The sequence below is a fragment of the Myotis nattereri genome, assembly GCF_964212035.1.
Source record: "Myotis nattereri genome assembly, chromosome: X".
Taxonomy (NCBI): Eukaryota; Metazoa; Chordata; class Mammalia; order Chiroptera; family Vespertilionidae; genus Myotis; species Myotis nattereri.
In genome coordinates, this window is record NC_138078.1 from 138366192 (window position 1) to 138388613 (window position 22422).

Sequence of the window (22422 nt, forward strand, 5' to 3'; positions counted from 1 at the left end):
TCATCTGTAAAGCAGTTGCTTTTAGGAGGTGCATTAGTGGCTAGTTTTTAGCTTTAGTTTTCATTAGCAGTAATTTATTAACTGGTAGCCCACTGTCTTCAGAGATTAATTAATATGTTTTGATATGATTAATTTATCACTCATAGAAAAAAGTTAACCACTTGGAAAAAATGACAAAATGTAGCGTATTATGAAGCCCTTCACTTAAAACCTCATTAAGTACCAAAATAGAATTTAGTTTGATAAAAAGGAATTTTATTAGAAGACTATCCATGTCTATTTAAAGTAATAACAAATTTATAATTTATTGAAGCACAAGTCTATGGCAGTAGTTGCTACTTTGAGTTTTTCCTTTCAGTGAAAGATGTCATGTATATCTGCCCATTTATGGGAGCTGTGAGTGGAACGCTGACTGTGACGGACTTTAAGATGTACTTCAAAAATGTAGAGAGGGTGAGTTTTTAAAAGTATGTTTTATTTTAAAAAACATGTCAGAAATGAGTAAACAATAAAGAAGAAAGTAAGAAGTGCCCTGAAATCCCATCACCCTGAGAGAACCAGGTGAGTTTTAAGATGTGCACATTGACAACCAGATTTTGAATCTTGAGAAAAAAAGCTGTTAAAGTAGCACTTATACCTGGAGGGGAAGTCTAAACATCTTTAGAAAACATGTTAGAAATCAGACTTCAGTTTCTTAGCTGGGACAAAGAGGAAATGTGAAGTAAACAAATAAGTTTTAAGCCAGGGAAGACTTACAATATGAAAACTCTGTTGACTGACACTAATAGGCATTCATCTTAATTTGTAAACTCAGGACCCACATTTTATCCTGGATGTTCCCCTGGGAGTGATCAGCAGAGTTGAGAAGATTGGAGCACAGAGCCATGGGGACAATTCTTGTGGTATAGAGATAGTGTGCAAGGTATGGTACCAACACTAGTAAGACTGCAAGAGTCAGTCAGCTGGGAACTTTTTCTGACACAATTTTCCTGTTCTTTGGACAGTCACAGTAATTTGTACTGTTAGTAACTCAAATGTTTTAGGACAGAAACCTCTTTTAATCTTGTATCAACCAATTCATACTATTATGTAAGCCATTGAAGTAAACCTTTTCTTTCCTATTGAAGTATTCTAATTAGCATGGACCTGTAACCTACATGCTGATATTATTTGTTACATTTCAGAGAAATCAAGTGGAAAGCAGAGATCCATATTTTCCCAGTTCGTTGTTTTAAGACTAATCTTCAGAACAACGGATGGTCAAAGACTTCCTAAAGGGACAACAGTACAGTGACCACTGAGCAATGTGGGGCTTAGGGGCGCCAACTGCCTGCACAGTCAAAAATTCCCATATAACTTTTTCAAAAATATGTTTTTATTGATTTTTAGAGAGAGAGGAAGGGAGAGGGAGAGAGAGATAGAAACATCAATGATGAGAATCATCTATAGGCTGCTCCCTGCATGCCCCCTATTGGGAATGGAGCCTGCAACCCTGGCATGTGCCCTGACTGGGAATTGAACCATGACCTCCTGGTTCATAGGTTGATGCTCAACCACTGAGCCAGGCTGGCCAGACAGTACATCTCTCTTCACCCCTATTGCAGTCCTTGCAGGCTCCCACTGTTATCAATTTTCATAGATACCCTCTGCACATAAGATGTATGTATAATCTTTGAAAACATTCTGCCCTTTCCATTCCCCCTTAACAATGTATCTCGGAGCTCGTTGACATCAATACATAGCAAGCTGAGTCTCGTTTTTAACAGCACTCTAGTATTCCATTATATTCTAGTCAGCTTCTGATTATTTCCATCTTCTTGCTGTTGTTATACATATCACAACAATAACTTCCTCATTTCCAAATTACTCTACCTTAAATTTGTTTGTGGCCATAATTATTTTTTAATTTCAAATAATGTTAAAGAATAGTGATAGTTTTGTGTTTACCAGCAGTGGTTTTAGAAGGTTGGGGGACAATGCTCAAACCAGTCCTGGGAAGAAATTGCCCCATATGAGCCACCTTACAGGAATTGCTCCTCCCCACCTTCATTTGAGCTTTTGGACAGCAGCTTGCATGGTGGGGCATTTTAAGAAACTGATCTTAAGAAAGAGCATTATCGTTTTTGTAAGGAAGTCACTGAGGCGGTAGTCTCTCTGTGACAGAGTCCTTGGTCTGAGTTCTGGGAAGGAACCTCTTTTGCATTTCTGTTTTGTTGAGGGTTCAAGATCTGTAATTGATTCTTTCAATAGTTTAAAGCTCACCATTGATTGGGTGTCTCATATCTTTAGGAAGTAAATGCGTAGGTCTTGATATACTAACTTTATTCTTGATTCTATCTGAAGAGTTTTTTTTTCCCCAACACATGCCCTCTGTTCCAGTTTCCTCACTTAATTTCCACACTGGGCTTGGCCTGTGTGGCTCAGTGGTTGAGTGTTGCCCCATGAACGAGGAGATCATAGTTTGATTCCCACTCAGGGCACATGCCCAGGTTTTGGGCTCAATCCCCAGTAGGAGGCATGCAGGAGGCAACCGATGGATGGTTCTCTCTCATCATTGATGTTTCTATCTCTCTCTCTCTCCCTCTCTCTGAAGTCAATAAAAACATATTTTTAAAAAAGGAAAAGAAATCTTGTTGGAGGTGTTTTTGTTAATTACCTTTTGTTAGTTGGAGCAAGATAAAGTATAACATGAGAAATGATCAAAAATATTTTATTGATCTCTTATAGCATGGTTATGACTAATTGGTACTCAATACACATTGAATAAATGAGTTCTGCTAATTGTTTAACAGGATATGAGAAACTTGCGACTTGCTTATAAACAAGAAGAACAGAGTAAACTGGGAATATTTGAAAACCTCAATAAACATGCATTTCCTCTTTCCAATGGGCAGGTAAGTACACTAATATAAACCTTTTTGCATTCCTTTGTGAGGGTCCAAAATTTCATGCTTAATTATTCCTTTTTTCAGAGGTTGCCTTTATCTGTTTTCTCTCTTTTGGCAACTAATATTAGAATATTTAAAATTCAGCAGTTCTGTGTAATGATTAAGAAAGCTGCATATTTGGTGCTTCAGCATTTACAAATTAAAAGAGGAATCTTAATACATTCAGCTTATAACTGAATGAAAAGTTTTAATATTGGGTATATGACATAGCAAAGAAATGCTGACATGTATTTTGTGTTTTTTTGTATCCAGACACTCTTTGCATTCAACTATAAAGAAAAATTTCCAATTAATGGATGGAAAGTTTATGATCCAGTAGCTGAATATAAAAGACAGGTAAAGTATGTTGCTTATCGAAACTAAAAATAATAGGTTGAGCCGAAACCGGTTTGGCTCAGTGGATAGAGCGTCGGCCTGCGGACTGAAAGGTCCCAGGTTCGATTCCGGTCAAGGGCATGTACCTGGGTTGCGGGCACATCCCCAGTGGGAGATGTGCAGGAGGCAGCTGATCGATGTTTCTCTCTCATCGATGTTTCTAACTCTCTATCCCTCTCCCTTCCTCTCTGTAAAAAATCAATAAAATATATTAAAAAAAAAATTTAAAAATAATAGGTTGAGCATATTTTTGTTTTCTAAAAGGTTAGAAATGTTGTGGTAATATGTATTACTTATTTTAGATATTGGTAAGAAATTTCTGTCTCTAGAGGAATTTCATGAGTATTTTTGAAGACAACACTATGCTCATTCTTTATAAAAACACTACAAGAAATGTATAGTACTGGGATTCTAGTATATAATTTTCATTTTTTTTAGTGTGTTTGGAAATTCTTATGCTTCATTAAATTTTTAAATGGGTAGGAAATGGGTCATATTCGATAAATATATATTTGAACTTTTAACTAGCACTGGACAAATTATAAACAGATTTTAGCACAAAATAGGAAATGGATATGGTTCATGCTTAGTACTTTTCAAAAGTATAAAAGTATGCTTTCCCCCTCTTCTTTCTTCTCTAACACCCTACAGGGCTTGCCAAATGAGAGTTGGAAAATATCCAAAGTAAACAGTAATTATGAGCTCTGTGACACTTACCCTGCCATCATTGTTGTGCCAACTAATGTAAAAGATGATGACCTTGCAAAAGTAGCAGCCTTTCGAGCAAAAGGCAGAGTCCCTGTAAGTAATAAACATTGTCATTTAGGTATAAACATATTGTGTTAGATCTAATATGGGAAGAAAATAGAAAAAAAAATCTAGTGAACAAAATGAAAAGTAGAAAAATAAGCCTGAAAACCTGAACATATCTTTGATTCTCAGGAACTACCCAATTATGTAAACATTATGTTTGCTGACTGTCTCATATGACTTCACATTACTAAGTATAAGGGTAATTTCAGTTTAGCTCTCAAAATGTAGTACGTATAACAAAAGACAGCAAGAATGAGTTAGCATGTTACTGCTTTAATGGTTTGTGTCTCTGGTTTCACCAACTCATCTCGGAGAAAGACGCTCTTTCTTGGATGCTGAGTGCAAGGCTGCAGCTGCATGGGCGGGACACCATTATGAAAAGAAACATAGGAGCCAGCAGGGGATGGGTTTTTTAAATAGCTTTATTGAGGATTAATTGATACACAAAAACATGTCACATGTTTAATGTATAAAATGTGATGAGTTTGGACATATGCGTACCCCCATGATACTGTTACCACAACCCAGGAGGGAGTGAACATTTTTGAGCCTAGAGTTTGCAGTCTGGTACAATCCTGATTCTCTTGGCCACAGGAAGAAAAAAGGAGGTTTGGGGATATAGTTTTAGATTTTATGAGAGACCGTATATTCACTTTGTCCTTATCTGGCCCCATATATCATTGTTGAGATACAAAGCTGTTTTTTAATTTAGGAGACAAAATAAAACTAGTCGATCAAATAGGAATGGGGCTTGATGTTAGTAACCTTTTCACTTAGTTTCTGCTTTTCTTAGAATCATAGAAGTTTAGATGCGGAAGGGGATTTTTAGAGCTCATCTAGTCAGACTTTTTTCATCCTGACCCAAACATTGCATCTCATAGCCACTGTCATTGCTGTGATTGGCCTGACCTCTCCACTTTGAGGAAAATATACAGAAGAAGCTGTGCTTGAGAAGAGAACTTGTTTTTACTACATAGTATTTAGAGCACATACTGTTTTAGGAACTGTACTCATATTTGTTACTTACACACATTAGGTGTTGTCATGGATTCATCCAGAAAGTCAGGCAACAATCACTCGGTGCAGCCAGCCACTTGTGGGTCCCAGTGATAAACGCTGCAAAGAAGATGAAAAATACTTGCAGACAATAATGGATGCTAATGCACAGTCTCACAAACTTATCATCTTCGATGCCCGACAAAACAGTGTCGCCGATACCAACAAGGTACATTCTTGATGACATTGCAGAACCAGTAGGTCTTGTCTCATGTACTGTCTGTAAATTGTTATGCAGTTCAAATAGCCATTGACTTCCTCCCCACCTGAAGGTAGAATCTTTCCAAGTAGACCGTAGCTATTCCTCCCTGGGATATAGCCTGTGGATGTCTCATGTGAGTTGGGATCTTGTCTCTCTTATTGTTCCTCCACAATCCTGTCTGCCGAATTAATTAAGCAAAGACCCAGAAAGAGAATTATCACCAAAAGAAACAAGTAAGTACCTTAATGAAATGATCGTGAGGCCCTTGGAAGTCCTTTAACCTGTGAAATATGGTGATTGCTTGACTAATTCACATCTGGTCTGAAGGTCTGTTAGAATGGAGTCAAATATGTGAAACTAGGGAAATATAAATGTTTCCATAAATCACATGGAGCAGAAGCATCTGCAGACCACTCCATTTGATTCTCAGTAGCTGAAGGGGACAGGACCCTTCAAACCTAGCAATAGCTATGACATCAAGCCTCCAATACCCACTATCCAAATAGAAAAGGCTCTGAACTGAGTCATTTCTACTTCCCATGATTGACTTTCCAGCAATGTGTTACTACAGGTAGGTATTTGGCAGTCAGAGGGCTTGGCCCTTTCCACAAGTAATTTCATGTATCAGGAAGGTGGTGACAGCCCTTACCATCTCATGTCTTTTGGGCAACAAACATGTAATAAGTACCTACTAGGAGGATATACCACAACAGACCAGGTGAGGTGCTATTTACAGGTATCAACTCAGTGTGCTGGGGGAGCCAGGAGAGGGACTGGCCAGGCCTGCTTGTGAAGCTGGGTAAGGCTTCACGAAGGAGGCACCATTTGAGCTGACTTTGGATGGTTAGCAGGTGGAGACAAGCAGGGCATTCTAGAGAGCACATGTACCAACCCAACAGTGTGCCAGAGCATGTCATTCACAAGAGTGGCAAGAAGGAAGATGTCTGAGAGCATGGTCATGATCCCTCATGTTCTCCTCAGCAGTGCTTAGGGAGGTCTTTGTTTCTCTGGGCAACTTGAACCTCTTATTTCCTCAGTGATTATGTACTTGACCACAATCTCCAAAAAGCCACCTTCCCATCTCCCCCCATCTCACTCTTCAGAGAAGCCATTACCTTCTTCTTCAAGGAGCAAATGAGCCATCCATTTTCCTTCAGTGCTTGAGTGCCTGCTATGGGCCAGGCATTTGCTAGGTATTGGGAGAGACACATACTGAACAAGTAGTCGCAGCAACTGCCACATGGTTATCCTCTGAGGTATGGAGGAACATGAAATATGCTCTGAGAGAGCATAGAAAGAAACTGGTTATTTGCTATATGACTTCATCTTTCTGCACCATGTTTGCCTCATCTCTAAAGTGGCAGTGACAGTAAACCTACTTCCTGGAGTGGATGTAAGACTACTGTAAAGGGCCTAGGACACTACCCTGTGAGAAAGCATTTGGTTCAAGTTAGCTGTCATTGTTACTGACCTCAGAGTGTACTGCTCCATTCTCTTGACTTTTATGACATTCACCCCCTGGATTTCTCTGTCTCCAACCTGGCTAGCTTGGTCTCCTTCACTGGTTCCTCTTCCTTTCCCAACCTGCAAATGGCAAAGCTCCTCAAACTCAATCTGGGATCCTCTTTTCAACTTTGTGCACTCTCCTCCTATGCCATGAATTTAAACAATCTATATGCTGAGTTTCACATCCAAGTTTCTATCCCACCCTCATTCCTCCTGAGGTCTAGACAAAATTTCCATCCGTTGTCTAGTTGCCATCTCCACTTGGCTGTCTCCCAGGTAACAACTTCAGCAACTTCCGAGGCAGGGTATAAGAACCCTTGGCTTGGCAATCACTTACAACTGAGTTTTTCTTCAGGTTCTGCCACTTGACTCTATGTAGAGCCCTGAGCCATTTACCTCACCTCTTCATAAGCCTCAGGTTCCTCTTCTATGAAATAGGAGATAACAGTGCCCTGTGTAGAGGGCTGTGTAAGGATTAAAATTAAGTGGGAAGAATGCACATAAGGGACTCAGCACCGTGCTGGGTACATCCTCAGAACTCAGTACATGACGTTGATAAGCTCACTGTCTCAGATGTCTGGCCTGGGGAGTGATGGGTGGCATCAGCTATTGATATGGGAAAGACTGGAAGAGGAACAGGGTGGGGATGGAGATGAGCAGTACATGAGTTTCCTGAGGCAGCAGTACAAATTACCACACACTTGGCACCTTAACACAAATTTATTCCCTCATGGTTTTGGAGGCCAGAAGTCTGAAATCTGTCAGGGTTTCACGGGAGAATCTTTCCTTGCCTCTTGCAGATCCTGCTGGCTATTCTGTATATGTAGCCACAACACACCAATTTCTGCCTCTGTGTCTTCACATGGCCTTCTCCCCTGTGTCTGTGTCCTCTCCTTTCTTCTAAGGATACTTGTGATGACATTACAGCCCACCCAAAATAATCCATGAGTTCTCTTCATCCCAAGATCCTTAACTTAATCACATCTTCAAATACCTCTTTTTCCAAAAAAAGGTCATGCTCACAGTTGCCAGGGATTTGATGTGGATATCTTAGTCAGTTTCTCTTGCTACCCACATCTGGTGGATCACTAACCCTTGTCAGTCCTTCTATGTCTCTGCATACTTCCTGTCACTGCTGTAATACTATTCCAAAGATATAAAACACAAGATGAAAGCTATATTCACAGAGGTGATCTTCTAAACATCCAACAGAGCAAGGGAAGTTCATTGTGTTTCATCCAATGTGGAAGAGATAGAAGCAGGACACCATGGAAGAGGGTGTTTCAGCTCTGGCTGATATAACAAAACACTGCAGACTGGGTGGCTTATCTATATGTATAAAAGCCTAAGCTACTGAAGGACCACCAGGAGACAGATGCTTAACACATAGGATCGGGTTCCCTCCTATCTGGATTGGGCCTGCAGGGATCGGGCTCCTTCCTGTCTGGATCGGGCCTGTGGGGATCAGGCTATCTGACATCCCCAAGGGGTCCCAGATTGCAAGAGGGTGCAGGGCAGGCCAAGGGACCCCACCCGTGCACGAATCCATGCACCAGGCCTCTAGTAAACAATAAACACTTCTCACAATTCTGGGGGCTGGAATTCCAGAATCAGGGTGCCAGCAGATCCCGTGTATAGTGAAAACCTATTTCCTGGCTTCTAGATAACCACCTTCTTGCTGTGTCCTCACACATCTAAGAGCAGAAAGAGGCCAGCTCTCTGGTGTCTCCTATAAGGGTTCTACCCTCATCACCTAATCCCCTCCCAAAGACCCCACCTCCTAATACCATCACTTTGGGGGGTAGGATTTCAACATATGAATTTTTCAGGGACAGAATCATGCAGTCCATAATGAGTAGTGTGGATTTGTGAGTCTGGGGACATGGGAATGAATACTGCCCTGGCAGTTTATCCCTTTGGCCTTTAGGAGTTGCCTGCCCTCTCTGAGGCTTCAGTGTTCTCACCTGGGAGCCCTCCCTGCTACTGAGGATTGGCATGCTGATGGGCGGAGAGTGCTGTACACCTTCAACAAGCACTGAACAGCTGTTTGAAATCAAGGAAATCTGAGTACATCCTTCAGCTGGCTACTGGTATTCAGGTTTCCTTTTCCCAAGAGTGTTGGGATGGCCCTATCTCCGCTGCTATCAGCTTATTCTTGCAAACTTGGGGGCTAGTCTGTAACAGTGCCCCAGTGTCACTAGCTCCTCTTCAAAGCCCTGCTTGCCCCCATAGAAAGAGGTCTGGCCAGCAAGTTCTTGTCTTCCAGAACTCTCTGAAACTCTCTCCCTGTTCCAGCTGGGACACTTCTCACCCTCCTTCCCCTTCTTCTGTCTCAAGACCTCCAGCTGTCTGTTCTTTGTGTCCTGGCTTAGAGTGGGTAATCACACTCTTTCTCTTTTATAACCCCATTTTCTTTTCTTAATTTTAAATATATTTTTATTGATTTCAGAGAGGAAGGGAGGAGAGATAGAAACATCAATGATGAAAGAGAATCATTGATCAGCTGCCTCCTGCATGCCCCCAACTGGGGATTGAGCCCACAACCCGGGCAAGTGCCTTTGACCTGGCACCCTTCATTCCGCTGGCCAACGGTCTATCCACACAGCCAAACCCGCTAGGGCTACAACCCCATTTTCTGATTGTCATTTGCCTCATTTGGATCTTTAGTAATTAGCTTCCAGGCAACAAACTGCCTTGCTATACATTCTCCTGTTTAAACCCAGCTTTTGGCATGAGCTCCATAATGACATGTTTGATAAGCACGAGGCCCCGCCCAACCCCTCCTAGAGCCTCTTCCTCAGCACTCTCTCAGGGAAGGGCTCCGCCTGGCTCATGGCTTCGGACATGGTAGGTGCTGGTGAGGTAATACTATATCAGTGCTTGAGTGACTTTGGGGGATGGTGGACAGGCACCAAGCTTTGCATGAATTAGCTTTAAGATAATTTATTTTATTTTATTTATTTACTTAGCAGTTAATCCCCACAGTGACCCTTTGAGATTTTTACAAGTGAGAAAGCTGAGGTGGCATTTGGGTGGCAGAACTGGGATTACAAACCCACTCTCCCTGCCACCCAGGCCTGTGCCTTTAACCACTACACTGTGCTGTTCCTACCTTAGCAAGCAGCGTCTTCAGCAGGTGCTAAGGTTTATACTTCTTTATGAAAAACATAAGGATGCCACGGAAAGCAGGACTGGACTCTAAACTGCTTTGTCCATAGTTGGTGTTCAAAAAGTGTTTAATGATGTTTAGGTGTTTCATATAATTCTATAAAATAACGGAGTATAAGCTGGCATCCAAATATACAAAAATTATGTTGTTTTCCTGTTAGTCATGTTTGCCATGTACAGACTTTATCAGATATTCAGCAACTGTTCCTACATCCAGGAGACCAGGATTTCAGCCTCACGCACAGCCTCTGGTCTTCCCCAGAGCAGCTTTCCTTCTGAATTCTCAGATGCAAACTGTCCTCTCAGACCTTCGCCTCTTGTGCCAGTGCTTACAGGCCACTCCACAGCTGGTCCTCAATGCACGGACCCCCAGACCCTGCACGTCCTCCTGTTTCTCTCAGCTCTGGGACTATCCACATGACCCTGCCCAGCCTGGGCTCCTTAGGTTGTCTGTCTCCTGGCCAGCATCTTGGCTCATTAGCCCTTCAGCACTCCTGCCTGACCCAGTTCACTTCTCCTTGCCTGCCTTTCTCATGCCCACAATCTGGGCTGCTGAGTGTTACAGGAGGATAAGAGGCTCACAATGTGCAGGTTGGAGCCACTCCAGATTTATACTCTCCAGACTGGGCCCTCATCGCTGCTGGAAAGTTTTCCCCCCTCAGTCACCCAATAGACTCCCCAGGAGTTGTTTCAGCCTCTTCATGACTCTTGTCTAATGACTTTTGTATGACCTTGCTGTATCCCATTCATCCTCAACAGCTGACCTTCCTTCTCCACAGAGGGTAAACCAATCCTAAGACAGGAACTCCCACCGCTCCTGCCACCACACATGGAAACTAGCTTGCATTGCTGTCTGTGGCAGCCTCTTGCCTCCTGTTATTGTGGATGGGGTGGCTGCCTTCTTGTGCCCTGCCATTAGCTCCCAACCTCTCCACCTGCTCAGTCATCCCTTTTCTTGCTCTGGGATCTTTGACCTTTCCCCTCCACTGACTCCTTCCCATGGAGTCATTTCCATCTACATAGATACGCCCTCCCTGGATTCATCATCACTGTCTCTTTCCAGCTAGCTCCTCCTGCCCTTTACAAGACTTCTTAGAGGAGCTGCCTCCTTGATCCCCCTTAGTGCTCACTGCCACTCACTCACCCCTTAAGCTATGTGAAACTAGCTCCCATCCCCATCTCTACCCCGGCTGTTCTTGGTAAAGTCCCCAAGTGTTTTCTTTTCACAAAATTCAATGTGTATTTTTTTTTTAAGTTCTTTTCCTTGTTTTCGTGAGCTTTTGACATGGTTAAGTACTTTCTCCTTTTTCAAAATACTTCTCCCCTTTTTCTTTTTTTCCTTCAATCTCTGGCTGATCTTCTCTTGCTTTATATTCCTTAAATGTTGGCCTTCTTCAAGTTCCTGGTCTTTACTTGTCTCCTCACATTGCATGCTGTCCTTGAGCACCATGTGCCAGACCTTTGTCCTCCAATATCATCCACATGTCCTCGACTTCATATTGATATGCACAGCTCAGTCCTCTCTTCTGAGCTTCAGACCTGTGTATCCCACACCCTGCAGGCCTCTCCACTTGAATTCCTCCCAGGCATTTTGTATTCACTATACTCAAAGCCAAACACTGTTTCTTCTCTAATAGTGTATCCCAGTAAATAATACCACCATCTCTCAGGTTACCCAGTCCAGAATTTTAAGCATCACTGTCACCTCCTGTGTTCCCCAGTTCCATTGCCCCAATCAGCCACCATGTCCTGCCTCTTAAATATCTCAAAGCAGGTGCATGTCTCTGCCCTGGTGCCTCCATCATGATTCCTTCAGCCAGGTAACTGCCTGTCTCTGAACTGGTCCACCTGCACAAAGTCCCCCCTTCTCCAGTCCCTTCTGTCCCTATGTAGCCAGTGCTGATTCTACAGTAAAAGTCTGATTCAGGACCTGACCACTCCGGCCTCCTCTCTTCCTGCTCTCACAACTGCCCTAGTGTCTTCTGCTGAACTTCTTGCTTGCCTCTCAGGAAACCACATCTTCACCCATTTCTGGTCATGTAAACATGATTGGCCCCTCTACCTTGAGTGTTTTCGACCTTCCTCCCCACAGCAAAGCTTTCCTAACTTGTATAGACATCTCTTCTGCCCACCCTGGCAGCCTCACGCTCTTCTACAGGAAAGGACTTGCCCCCTGTTCTTTACATGCCCTTCTCCTCACCTGATTACCCCACTAAATGTTGAAGACCTTAAGGATTATAGTCTACACTTGTTCATAATTGTTGCTCCAGTATTTAACTCAGGGTTGAGCATTAGTACCCACTAGGCAAATGGTTGGATACTAAATGATGAGTGTGGTCTTTGAGTTGACAGATGCATTTATTGCTTTTATTAATATAAAATTCAGTTGGGAAGGCTGGGGAGGATTGGGGGGCAGGAGGGAGGGGGGTAAGAGATCAACCGAAGGACTTGTATGCATGCATATAAGCATAACCAATGGACATAAGACACTGGGGGGTAGGGGAGGCCAGGGGATTGTCAAGGGCGGGTGGCAGGGGAAGGACACATATGTAACACCCTTTGTAATACTTTAAGCAATAAAAAAATAAAATAAAATTCACATAACATAAAATTTGCCATTTAACCATTCCAAAGTTTTACAGTTCAGTGACTTCCAGTATATTCACAATGTTCTGCAACAATTACCACTGTCTAATTCTAGAATGCTTTCATAACCCCAAATGGGAACCCTGTGCTCATTGACAGTCTCTGCCCATTCTCTCCCCTTCCTCCTCAATCCCTGGCAGCCACTAATTTACTTGCTGTATAGATTTCCTTGTTCTGGACATTGCATATTAGCAGGGTCATACAATATGTAGTCTTTCACGCCTACAACAGTTTGTTTATTCCTTCATCCATTGATGGGCATTTGGGTTGTTTTCACCTTTGGCTGTTGTGAATAGTGATGTGTTCATCTGTGTACAAGTTTTTGTTTGAATACCTGTTTTCAATTCCGTGGGCCTGGGATTGCTGTGTCATATGGTGATTCCATATTTAACTTTTTGAGGAACCACCAACATTTTCTCCCACAAACTATGCAATTTTAATTCCCACCAGCAATGTATTAGGGTTTCAACTTCTCTACATTCTCATCACAGATGTGTTTTAAATGTTGATCTCTACAAAATATAAGTTAGATCATATTTTGTTATGAGATTACCAAGGGGTGAACCATATTCCCCTTTTTTGTTACAATTTTAGTTTGCTAAAATTGCTTAAATAAATATCATTGTAAGGGATTTACAAATGATTTTATTATTTTTATTAATTTTGTGGTTGTATAACTTTTTGTGTTCAGACAGATGGCATTAACAGAACTTTTTAAGTCTAAACTGCCTTGAGTAAGATCCATTTCTTAATGGTTTAAAAACTGACAATGGGTGATGGAGGATTACTTTGGGTGAATTGTATCTCCCTTTAAAAAAAAGTCAAAGTCCTAACCCCTGGTACCTGTGAATGTGGCCTTATTTCAGAAGAGGGTCTTTGCAAATGTAATCAAGTAATGATGAGGTCATTTTGGGTTAGGCTGATTCCTGATCCAATCTGACTGGTGTCCTTAAGAGAAGGGACACAGACACAGGAAAAGGACTTGTGATGATGAGGCAAAGATTGGAGTAATGAATCTATAAAATAAGAATACCTGTGACCGCCAGAAGCTGGAAGAGGCAAAGAAGGATCCTCCTCAAGAGTGTTCTGAGGGAGCATGGCCCTGCCAATATCTTGATTTTGGACTTCCCACCTCCAGCACTGTGAGAGAAGACACTTCTATTGTTTTAAGGCACTCGGTTTGTGGTGCTTTGTTCCAGTGGCCACAGGAAACTCATATGAAAGATGTAGGGAGTTTATAATAAACAGATGAGTTTGTTGCTTCTTTAAATGGTCTCTATTTGGTAATACTAGAGAGGACAACAGTTAACTCAGATGAAGTGATGTCTTTCTTTTGTCTTTCACAGGCAAAGGGTGGAGGATATGAAAGTGAAAGTGCTTACCCAAATGCGGAACTTGTCTTCTTGGAGATCCACAACATTCATGTGATGAGAGAGTCACTACGTAAATTAAAAGAGATTGCGTACCCTTCGATTGATGAGACACGGTGGCTATCCAACGTGGATGGGACACATTGGCTGGAGTATATCAGGGTAAAGAGGGCCAGTCCCTTACATGCTTTCTGGATAAGATTTCTCTGTGTTGGTGCCATAAATCTGTATCCAAGTGGTTTCTCAACATTGCAAATTAGCACATATTTGCTGTGTGCTTGCACTTCCTTAGTTTCTATGGGAAGCATCCAGACTTTGGTCTTCTTTGGGGGGGCTTCTGTGATATAATAAAAAGAGATAGTGCTTGCCTTACATCAGGTCTTTTAAGTACATTTCGGCTGTTATAGTAAAGGACCCTAGTTACTGCTATAGTTTTTCTTAGTATAAATTTCCACCTCCCATGATACTACTAATATTTTCTAGTGATTTTCAATTCCTTACATTCTTGTTTGGCTTATTGATCTGAACTTCCTGTGTTCTCCCCAGAATTATTTTTGTTATAACAGAAATTATATGTTGCTTGGTCTAATGTGCCTTCTTTTCTGAAGATGCTTCTTGCCGGGGCAGTGAGAATTGCTGATAAAATAGAATCTGGGAAAACCTCAGTGGTGGTGCATTGCAGCGATGGTTGGGACAGAACAGCCCAGCTGACATCTCTGGCTATGCTGATGCTGGACAGCTATTACCGCACCATTAAAGGATTTGAGATTCTCATAGAAAAGGAGTGGATAAGTTTTGGACATAGGTTTGCACTGGTAAGTTGAGATAGGTTCATGCTTCAACTGTTTTGATCCATTATTTGATGTAGGTATGACCTACCTTCCTTCCCTCCCTCCCTCCCTCCCTCCCTCCCTCCCTCCCTCCCTTCCTTCCTTTCTCCTCACCCAAGGATATTTTCCTTTGGATTTTTAGAGAGAGTGAACGGGAGGGGGAGAGACAGAGAGAGAAACATCCATGTGAGAGAGACACATCAATTGGTTGCCTTGCATACACACTCTGACTGGGGCCAGGGGTTGAGCCTGCAACTGAGGTATGTGACCTTGACTGGGAATTGAACCTGCGACCCTTCAGTCCGTGAGTCGACGCTCTATCCACTGAGCAAAACTGGCTAGAGCAGTATGGCTTTTTAAAATAAAAGTTGAGCCTGGCCAGCATGGCTCAGTGGTTGAGCATCAGGCTATGAACCAGAAGGTCATGGTTTAATTCCTAGTCAGGGCACATGCCCGGGTTGGGGGCTGATCCCCAGTGTGGGGCATGCAGGAGGCAGCCGATCAATGATTCTCTCTCATCATTGATGTTTCTATCTCTCTTCTCCCTTCCTCTCTGAAATCAATAAAAAGATATTTAAAAAATAAATAAATAAAATAAAAGTTGAGGTAAAACTCATATAACATAGAGTTAACCATTTAATGTGTAGAGTTCAGGTCCTGGCCACTCCCCAGCGTGAATACCTCAGAGTCTTCCTATGGCCTATGGGATTGTGGGCAAACTCCTCAGTTTGGCATTCAAGGCACTTGGTCATCTGGCCTTAGTCCACCTTTCCAGCCTCATTTTGTCTCCCTTGCTGTGCTTCATCCTCTGAGCCTCAGTTGTGCCCAGCTAATAATGGCACCCTGGTGCCCCCATTGCTTCTGATATATTATCTCCCTGGCCAGCCAGGTAGCAGGCATCTTCCTGTCCTCCAAGGTTTATCTCAAATGAGACCTCCTCCATGACTGACTTGTATGACTTTCCCTCCTCATTCCCTCATCTACCCCATATTAAGATGGCCACTTGCTCCTTTGTGGCCCTTGGAACACTTTATTGCTCTTGTTATTTATAGGTCTTTCTCCCATGACCAGACCATAAATTAATTAATCATCAAGCATGGGTACTCTGTCTCATTTGTCTTTGTACCCCAGATGACTAACCAAGGTCCTGGACTCTACTAGACACCATGAAAATGCCTGAAATCCTGAGGGCCAGGCAAGATGTGTTACAGACACCATAGGAGTTCAGTGAATGTCTATTAAAAGAAAGAATCTCACTTCTGATCTGACTTATTTTCAATGGTTTTTATCAGTCCTATTTATGTGATTGAAATTATCTTTTACTTTTTGAATCTATTAATATCTTCTAAAATATCAAAGACTATGAAAAACAATTCTAGCTATCAATTATATCTCAGCTGGAAAAAAATTAATACAACACTGGACTCCTAGAACAAGGACTCTAGCCATTATTATTTCAAGAGTGAGATTTTTGGGGTTCTCTGAGTCATAGAAAATTGCTTAAAATTTGTATATTGTTAATGATTATTTTTATTTTCAGACTTTCCTGACATTTCTGAACAATGGAAAAAATGTGTGTGTTTTTTTCACTTGTGGAGAAAATGGCAATCATAATGTGCTTTATGAGATGCTAATTGGTAGTTCCAGGGTGACACTGTGCACTTGGTGTGGTGGCTGGGGGCGACCCCATCATTTGGACTGAAAAATGCTGGCTCTTTGCTTATAACTCTTGATCCCAGCTATATGAAAGAAACATTATAAAACAATCATCATGTAAAAATGTAGTACACTGACATTTTTTTTCCTAAGACTAATGAAAGTCAGTTCAATTCAGTGAACATTTTTGAGTGCCTATTATGTGCTGGTAATTCTGTTAGGCCTTGAGACATAGGAGTGAGACATGATTCTTTTTTATTCTTTTAATCTTTATTGTTGAAAGTATTACATAAGTCCTTCTTTTTCCCCCATTACTCTCCTCCAGCCCACTCATGCCCCCCCCCATGCCCTCATCACCCCATTGTTTGTTTCCACGGGTTATGCATATATGCATACAAGTTCATTGGTTGATCTCTTCCCATCCACCCTCCCCTGCCTTCCCTCTGAAGAGACATTATTCTTGTCACCAGGCAATTTTGAGAGGGCCATGCATACATTAAAACATTTAACCTGTTGTTTCTTTACAGCGAGTGGGCCATGGCAATGACAACCATGCAGATGCCGACCGGTCTCCAATATTTCTTCAGTTTATTGATTGTGTTTGGCAAATGACAAGACAGGTGAGAGATTTCAAATACATGTTTGACCTACACAGTCTGATTCAAACATTCCTTAGAGTTGAAGAGTAAATTTTGATGTTCATTCAAAATGAAGACGTGTATAAAATATGATCCCTTCTATTATTTAATTCATTTTATTCTAATTCATTTAGATTTAGAAATATAAGCAGAAAATTAGAAACAAACAACTTCTCACCAAAAGTTACTTTTCTTGTACAAGTGTTCTTTGTCAGCATCCTGTCCCCAAGCCTTGCAAACCAAGGCCCTACTCCTTAGCCATTCTACTTATCTTGCTCACTTTCTGTCAATCCCCTGCTGGGTCAGAAATGTAATGTGTTAGAAATGGGGATGGGACTGAAGACCAGCAAAGGGGATTTGACCAGGGAATCCAGGAGTCTCCATACCCTGCCCCCAGGCCACAGCCCCTCTAACCCCAAGGTCACTGAGGGAAATGACTATTCAAGAACCAATGGCAGATAGAAAACTGCAGAGTATTTTGTCATCTCCTGGTGCTTAGTTCCAAAACCCCAATACAAAGGGCCCTGGTAAGCAAGAAGCCCATACATGGACCACCCGTCCCTAAGCCAGTTGGGCCTGGAGGGCTTTAATTCAAAGCAGACCATGAGGTATGTATTGTTTTTCCCCTCATCTCCAACATCCAAACCTGAGTTTGAGGATTTACCATCATGATGGGAGATTGTGCCATGGAAATGGACCTGGAATCAGAGAGAGACAGAGCCAGAGCCAGTCAGAGAGAGAAAGACAGAGACACAGAGAGTGAAAGAGAGATGATGTCAGAGAGAGAGGGGCAGAGGGGCAGAGAGAGATAGGGACAGAGAGGGACAGGAAAAAAAAGGAGTCAGAGAGACAGTGTGGTAGAGAGAAGCAGAGAAGGGGGCAGGGAGAGGGCCAGAAAGAGGTGGAGTAAGGGAGGTAGAGGAGTGCAGAGAGTGACGGGGCCAGAGAGAGGCAGAAAGAGGTAGAGAGGGGGGACAGAGGGGCAGAGAGGAAGACATGGGGTCAGAGAGGTACAGAAGGAGGTAGTGGGGGAGGCAGAGAATAGAGTAGGAGAGAGGGGACAGAAGCGGGTAGGAGAGAGGGGTGGTAGAGTGAGGAGTATAAGAAAGAGAGGGGCAGAGAGGAAAGGTCAGGAGAGAGAGAGGGGGACATAACAGGGGCAGGGGCAGGGACAGAGAAAGGCAGAGAGGGGCAAGGGCAGAGAGAAAGGGGAAAGAGAGGTAGGGCGTGGTAGAAAGAGCCAGAGGGTCAGGGAGAGACAGGCAGAAATAGGCAGAGAGTGGCAGAAAGTGCAAGAGGGGTTAGGGAAGGGCAGAGAAAGAGAGGCAGAGAGGGGTGCACGGATACAAGAACAGGGGCAGAAAGAGGGCAGAAAAAGGGGCAGGAGGCAGAGTGGGGTAGGAGAGGCCACAGAGAGGAGTGTAGGAAAGAGAGGGGAGTAAGAAAGAAGGGGCAGAGAGAGGAGGCAGGGAAGAGAGGGGACACAAGAGATGGCAAAGAGTAGGCAGGGAAAGGGGGCAAAGAAAGAAGGAAGCAGAGAGTGGGGTGGGAGGCTGGGAGGGTAGTAGAGAGAGAGGGAAGCAGAAGGGGGCAGGAAGATAGAGAGGCAGAGAGCTAGAGGGGAGATGTAAAGAGAGAGGGAGGGGGCAGGGTTAGAGAAAGAAAGTCAGAGGTAGGGAGAAGAGCTGGGGAGAGGGGAAGAAGCAAGGAGAGAGGTTGGGAGTGAAGGAGGCAGGCAGAGGACTTCCCTAGACCAGTGCCGCTCATACTTAATGGGAGCACAGAAATCCCCTCTGGCTTATAGTAAAACTAGAGGCCAGGTGCATGAATTCGTGCATGGGTGGGGTCCCTCTGGTGGCCTGTAGGGATCAGGCCGAAACCTGCAGTCCAACGCCACCTGTAGCTCCTACGTGCTGCTCCCGCTCATCCTGGCCCCAATGTGCCTGCTGCAGGCTCCCACCTGATCAGTCCCGATCGCCATGAACCCTGTATCTGGCGCCCTCCCAAGAAGAATGGCCTGTGGGATTGAGCTGAAACCGGCTCTCCGACATCCCTTAAGGGGTCCTGGATTGTGAGAGGGCACAGGCCATGCTGAGGGCCCCCACCGGAGCACGATCAGGCTGGGGAGGGACCATGGGAGGGCTCCAAGGCGTGTCCAGCCCATCTCGTTCAGTCCCGATCAGCTGGACCCCAGCAGCAAGCTAACCTACCAGTCGGAGCATCTGTCCTCTGGTGGTCAGTGCATGTCATAGCGACTGGTCAACCAGTGACTGTCTGCCCCCTGGTGGTCAGTGCACGTCATAGGGAGTGGTTGAGCAGCCTTAGCATATCATTAGCATATTACGCTTTGATTGGTTGTTCAGTTCTGCTGTTCGGCCTATTTGCATATTACCCTTTTATTATATAGGATATAGATTCTGATTTGTGAATCTAGGGGTGAGCCTGAGAGTCTGCATTTCTAATAAATACCTAACAAGTCATGCTGCTGGTCCATAGATCACACTTGGAGCAGCAAGGATCTGGAGAGCATAGACATACCTTCAGAAATAAGTAAAAAGGGGGCAGTAGATCAGAGCAACCAAAGTAAATTCCCAGAGTCCTTGGGCCTCTCTTGGAACTCAATTTTACTTTTAGACCAGGGAGCTGCTTGGGCTCAACAGTCATCTGAGTGCCAGGTCACAGCTGACTGAAAGCAGTCAATTAAAAGATTGTTGGGGTAAAAGTGGTGTTCTCACAGGCAGACACCCTGGTATGAGTGATAGGTAACAGCAAACACATACTCACAAGGCTGGCCAGAAGTCTCACTGTTTTGTGTGCCATGCACTTCTTGCTGTTCATGTTGATACCAAGCCAGTACAAAAATTAAATGTTGGTTACATTCAGGTTAAGAAAAGGAAGTGTGAAATCCATCATAGAAAAAATGTATAAAAAGGTTGAACACAGCCCAGCCGGCATGGCTCAGTGGTTGAGCGTCGACCTATGAACCAGGAGGTCATGGTTCGTTTCCGGTCAAGGCACATGCTTGGGTTGTGGGCTTGATCCCCAGTGGGGGGTGTGCAGGAGGCAGCTGATCAATGATTTTCTCTCATCATTGATGTTTCTATCTTTCTCCTTCTCCCTTCCTCTCTGAAATCAATAAAAATATATTTTAAAAAATTGAACACAAAAAGTAATTCTGATGCTTCTGAAGGGATAAGCACCACTTCGTGGATCTGAAGTAGCTTATTCCTCCCAAATGTCTAGGTAAATGTGCGTCTGTTATTAACATCTTCAATCTGACTACCACTTGTCATGTTGATTAGTGCCTATTTTCATGTCTAATCTGCATCATTTTTGTACTGCTTGTTTTTAAGAAAGAAAATAAGGGGTTTGGATTAGAAAATTTCAGATGCCTTTCACAGCTCTAAGACTCTGTCCATGAAATGTGCATAATTATTTTCAAATGATATTGTTAGTGCATTAGATGTAGAAACATGAATGATTGGTCTTTATCTATCAATTAAGTCACAAGTGAATGGATGTAACTTGTTAGAAAAGATGTGTTAATATAACAAGATTAACCTATTTTTAGGTTGTCTGCTGCTAAATCAAGTAAGTTAATGCAGTATAAAGCTGTCAGAAAACTCAGAATAAAATAATCTCTGTGCACAAATTGATATAAAATGAACTAAGGGGAAAATTGAGGGATTCTTTAGAAAAGAGTCTCAAAGACATTCTACAACAGCCAGACTTTAACAGACTCTACCTTTTTGGATAAGTTTAAGTTGTTGTTATTTTTGCCCCTCAAGAAGTGCAGAATTTTATTATGGACTAGAGGCCCGATGCACAAAGATTTGTGCAAGAATGGGCCTTCCTTCCCCTGGCTGCCGGCACCGCCTTCGCTCCGGCCTGGAGCTGCCTTTCTGCCTTCCCACGCTGCCCAGAGGCCCTGAGTGGCTGGGGCAGTGGGAACGCCTGCATCGTCGCCACGGCAATGATGCAAGCGTCCTGCCCTGCCCCTGGCCGCTTGGCACCTGCATATGCAAATTAACCACCATCTTTGTTGGGTTGATTTGCATACTCCTGATTGGCTGGTGGGTGTCGTGAAGGTACAGTCAATTTGCATCTTTCTCTTTTATTAGTGTAGATTTCAGTGGAGTGTTTAAGACAGCCGTGGTCAAACTACGGCCCGTGGGCCGGATCTGACCCGTTTGAAATGAATAAAACTAAAGAAAAAAAGACCGTACCCTTTTATGTAATGATGTTTACTTTGAATTTATATTAGTTCACACAAACACTCCATCCATGCTTTTGTTTCGGCCCTCCGGTCCAGTTTAAGAACCCATTGTGGCCCTCGAGTCAAAAAGTTTGCCCATCCCTGGTTCAAGACCACACTTTTTATGTAAATGGTATAGTTTCCAGGAGAAGAGGCCAAAACAAATTATTGCTACTTACCCTCATGAAATGTTTTCTGAGTTGAATTAAATGCCACAATGACCTTTGAATGAGAATAGCAGTTGAGGTGAGTAGGAGCCTTTGCATTCCAGTGTCTTGAGTGCTGATGGGCGTGGGCTGAGGGCTGCCCCATGTCACCTTCCATAACTGGTGCCCACTAGGCCAGAATAAGGCTCAGAGTCAGTGGTTTTAGAACAGGGGTGGGCAGACTTTTTGACTCAAGGGCCACAATGGGTTCTTAAACTGGACCGGAGGGCCGGAACAAAAGCATGGATGGAGTGTTTGTGTGAACTAATATAAATTCAAAGTAAACATCATTACATAAAAGGGTACGGTCTTTTTTGTTTTTAGTTTTATTCATTTCAAACGGGCTGGATCCGGCCCACGGGCCGTAATTTGCCCATGGCTGTTTTAGAATGTACCTAACTGAGCTCCCAGATCCAGAATGCAGGCTTAGGAATGAAGACTCATAAGATTCAAAAATCCTATATAATAAAAGTGTAATATGCAAATCGACCAAACAGCAGAACGACCGGTCGTTATGACGGGCATTGACCACCAGGGGGCAGACACTCAATGCAGGAGCTGCCCCCTGGAGGTCTGTGTGCTCGCTCCCACAGGGGGTGCACTGCTCAGCCATAAGCCGGGCTCAGGGCTGGTGAGCGCAGTGGTGGTGGCCAGAGCCTCTCCCACCTCCACTGCAGGCAGGCAATAAGGAGCAAGGGGTCATGGACTGCTAGAGTGTGCAGGCCGGGCTGAGGGACCCCCCCCCCCACTCCA

At 43.4% G+C, this 22422-nt stretch overlaps 1 protein-coding gene across 1 annotated transcript in view; it reads left to right on the forward strand.

Annotated features, from left to right (window-relative positions):
- Nucleotides 1-22422, forward strand: part of MTMR1 (myotubularin related protein 1) — a gene marked incomplete at its 5' end in the record, with an annotated part of 63997 nt that overhangs the window by 30634 nt on the left and 10941 nt on the right. The window contains 9 exon segments of the mRNA XM_081081325.1: nucleotides 359-453; nucleotides 815-922; nucleotides 2793-2894; nucleotides 3201-3284; nucleotides 3975-4124; nucleotides 5173-5361; nucleotides 14061-14246; nucleotides 14693-14899; nucleotides 17098-17190. Coding sequence (XP_080937451.1) covers nucleotides 359-453; nucleotides 815-922; nucleotides 2793-2894; nucleotides 3201-3284; nucleotides 3975-4124; nucleotides 5173-5361; nucleotides 14061-14246; nucleotides 14693-14899; nucleotides 17098-17190 — 1214 coding nt within the window.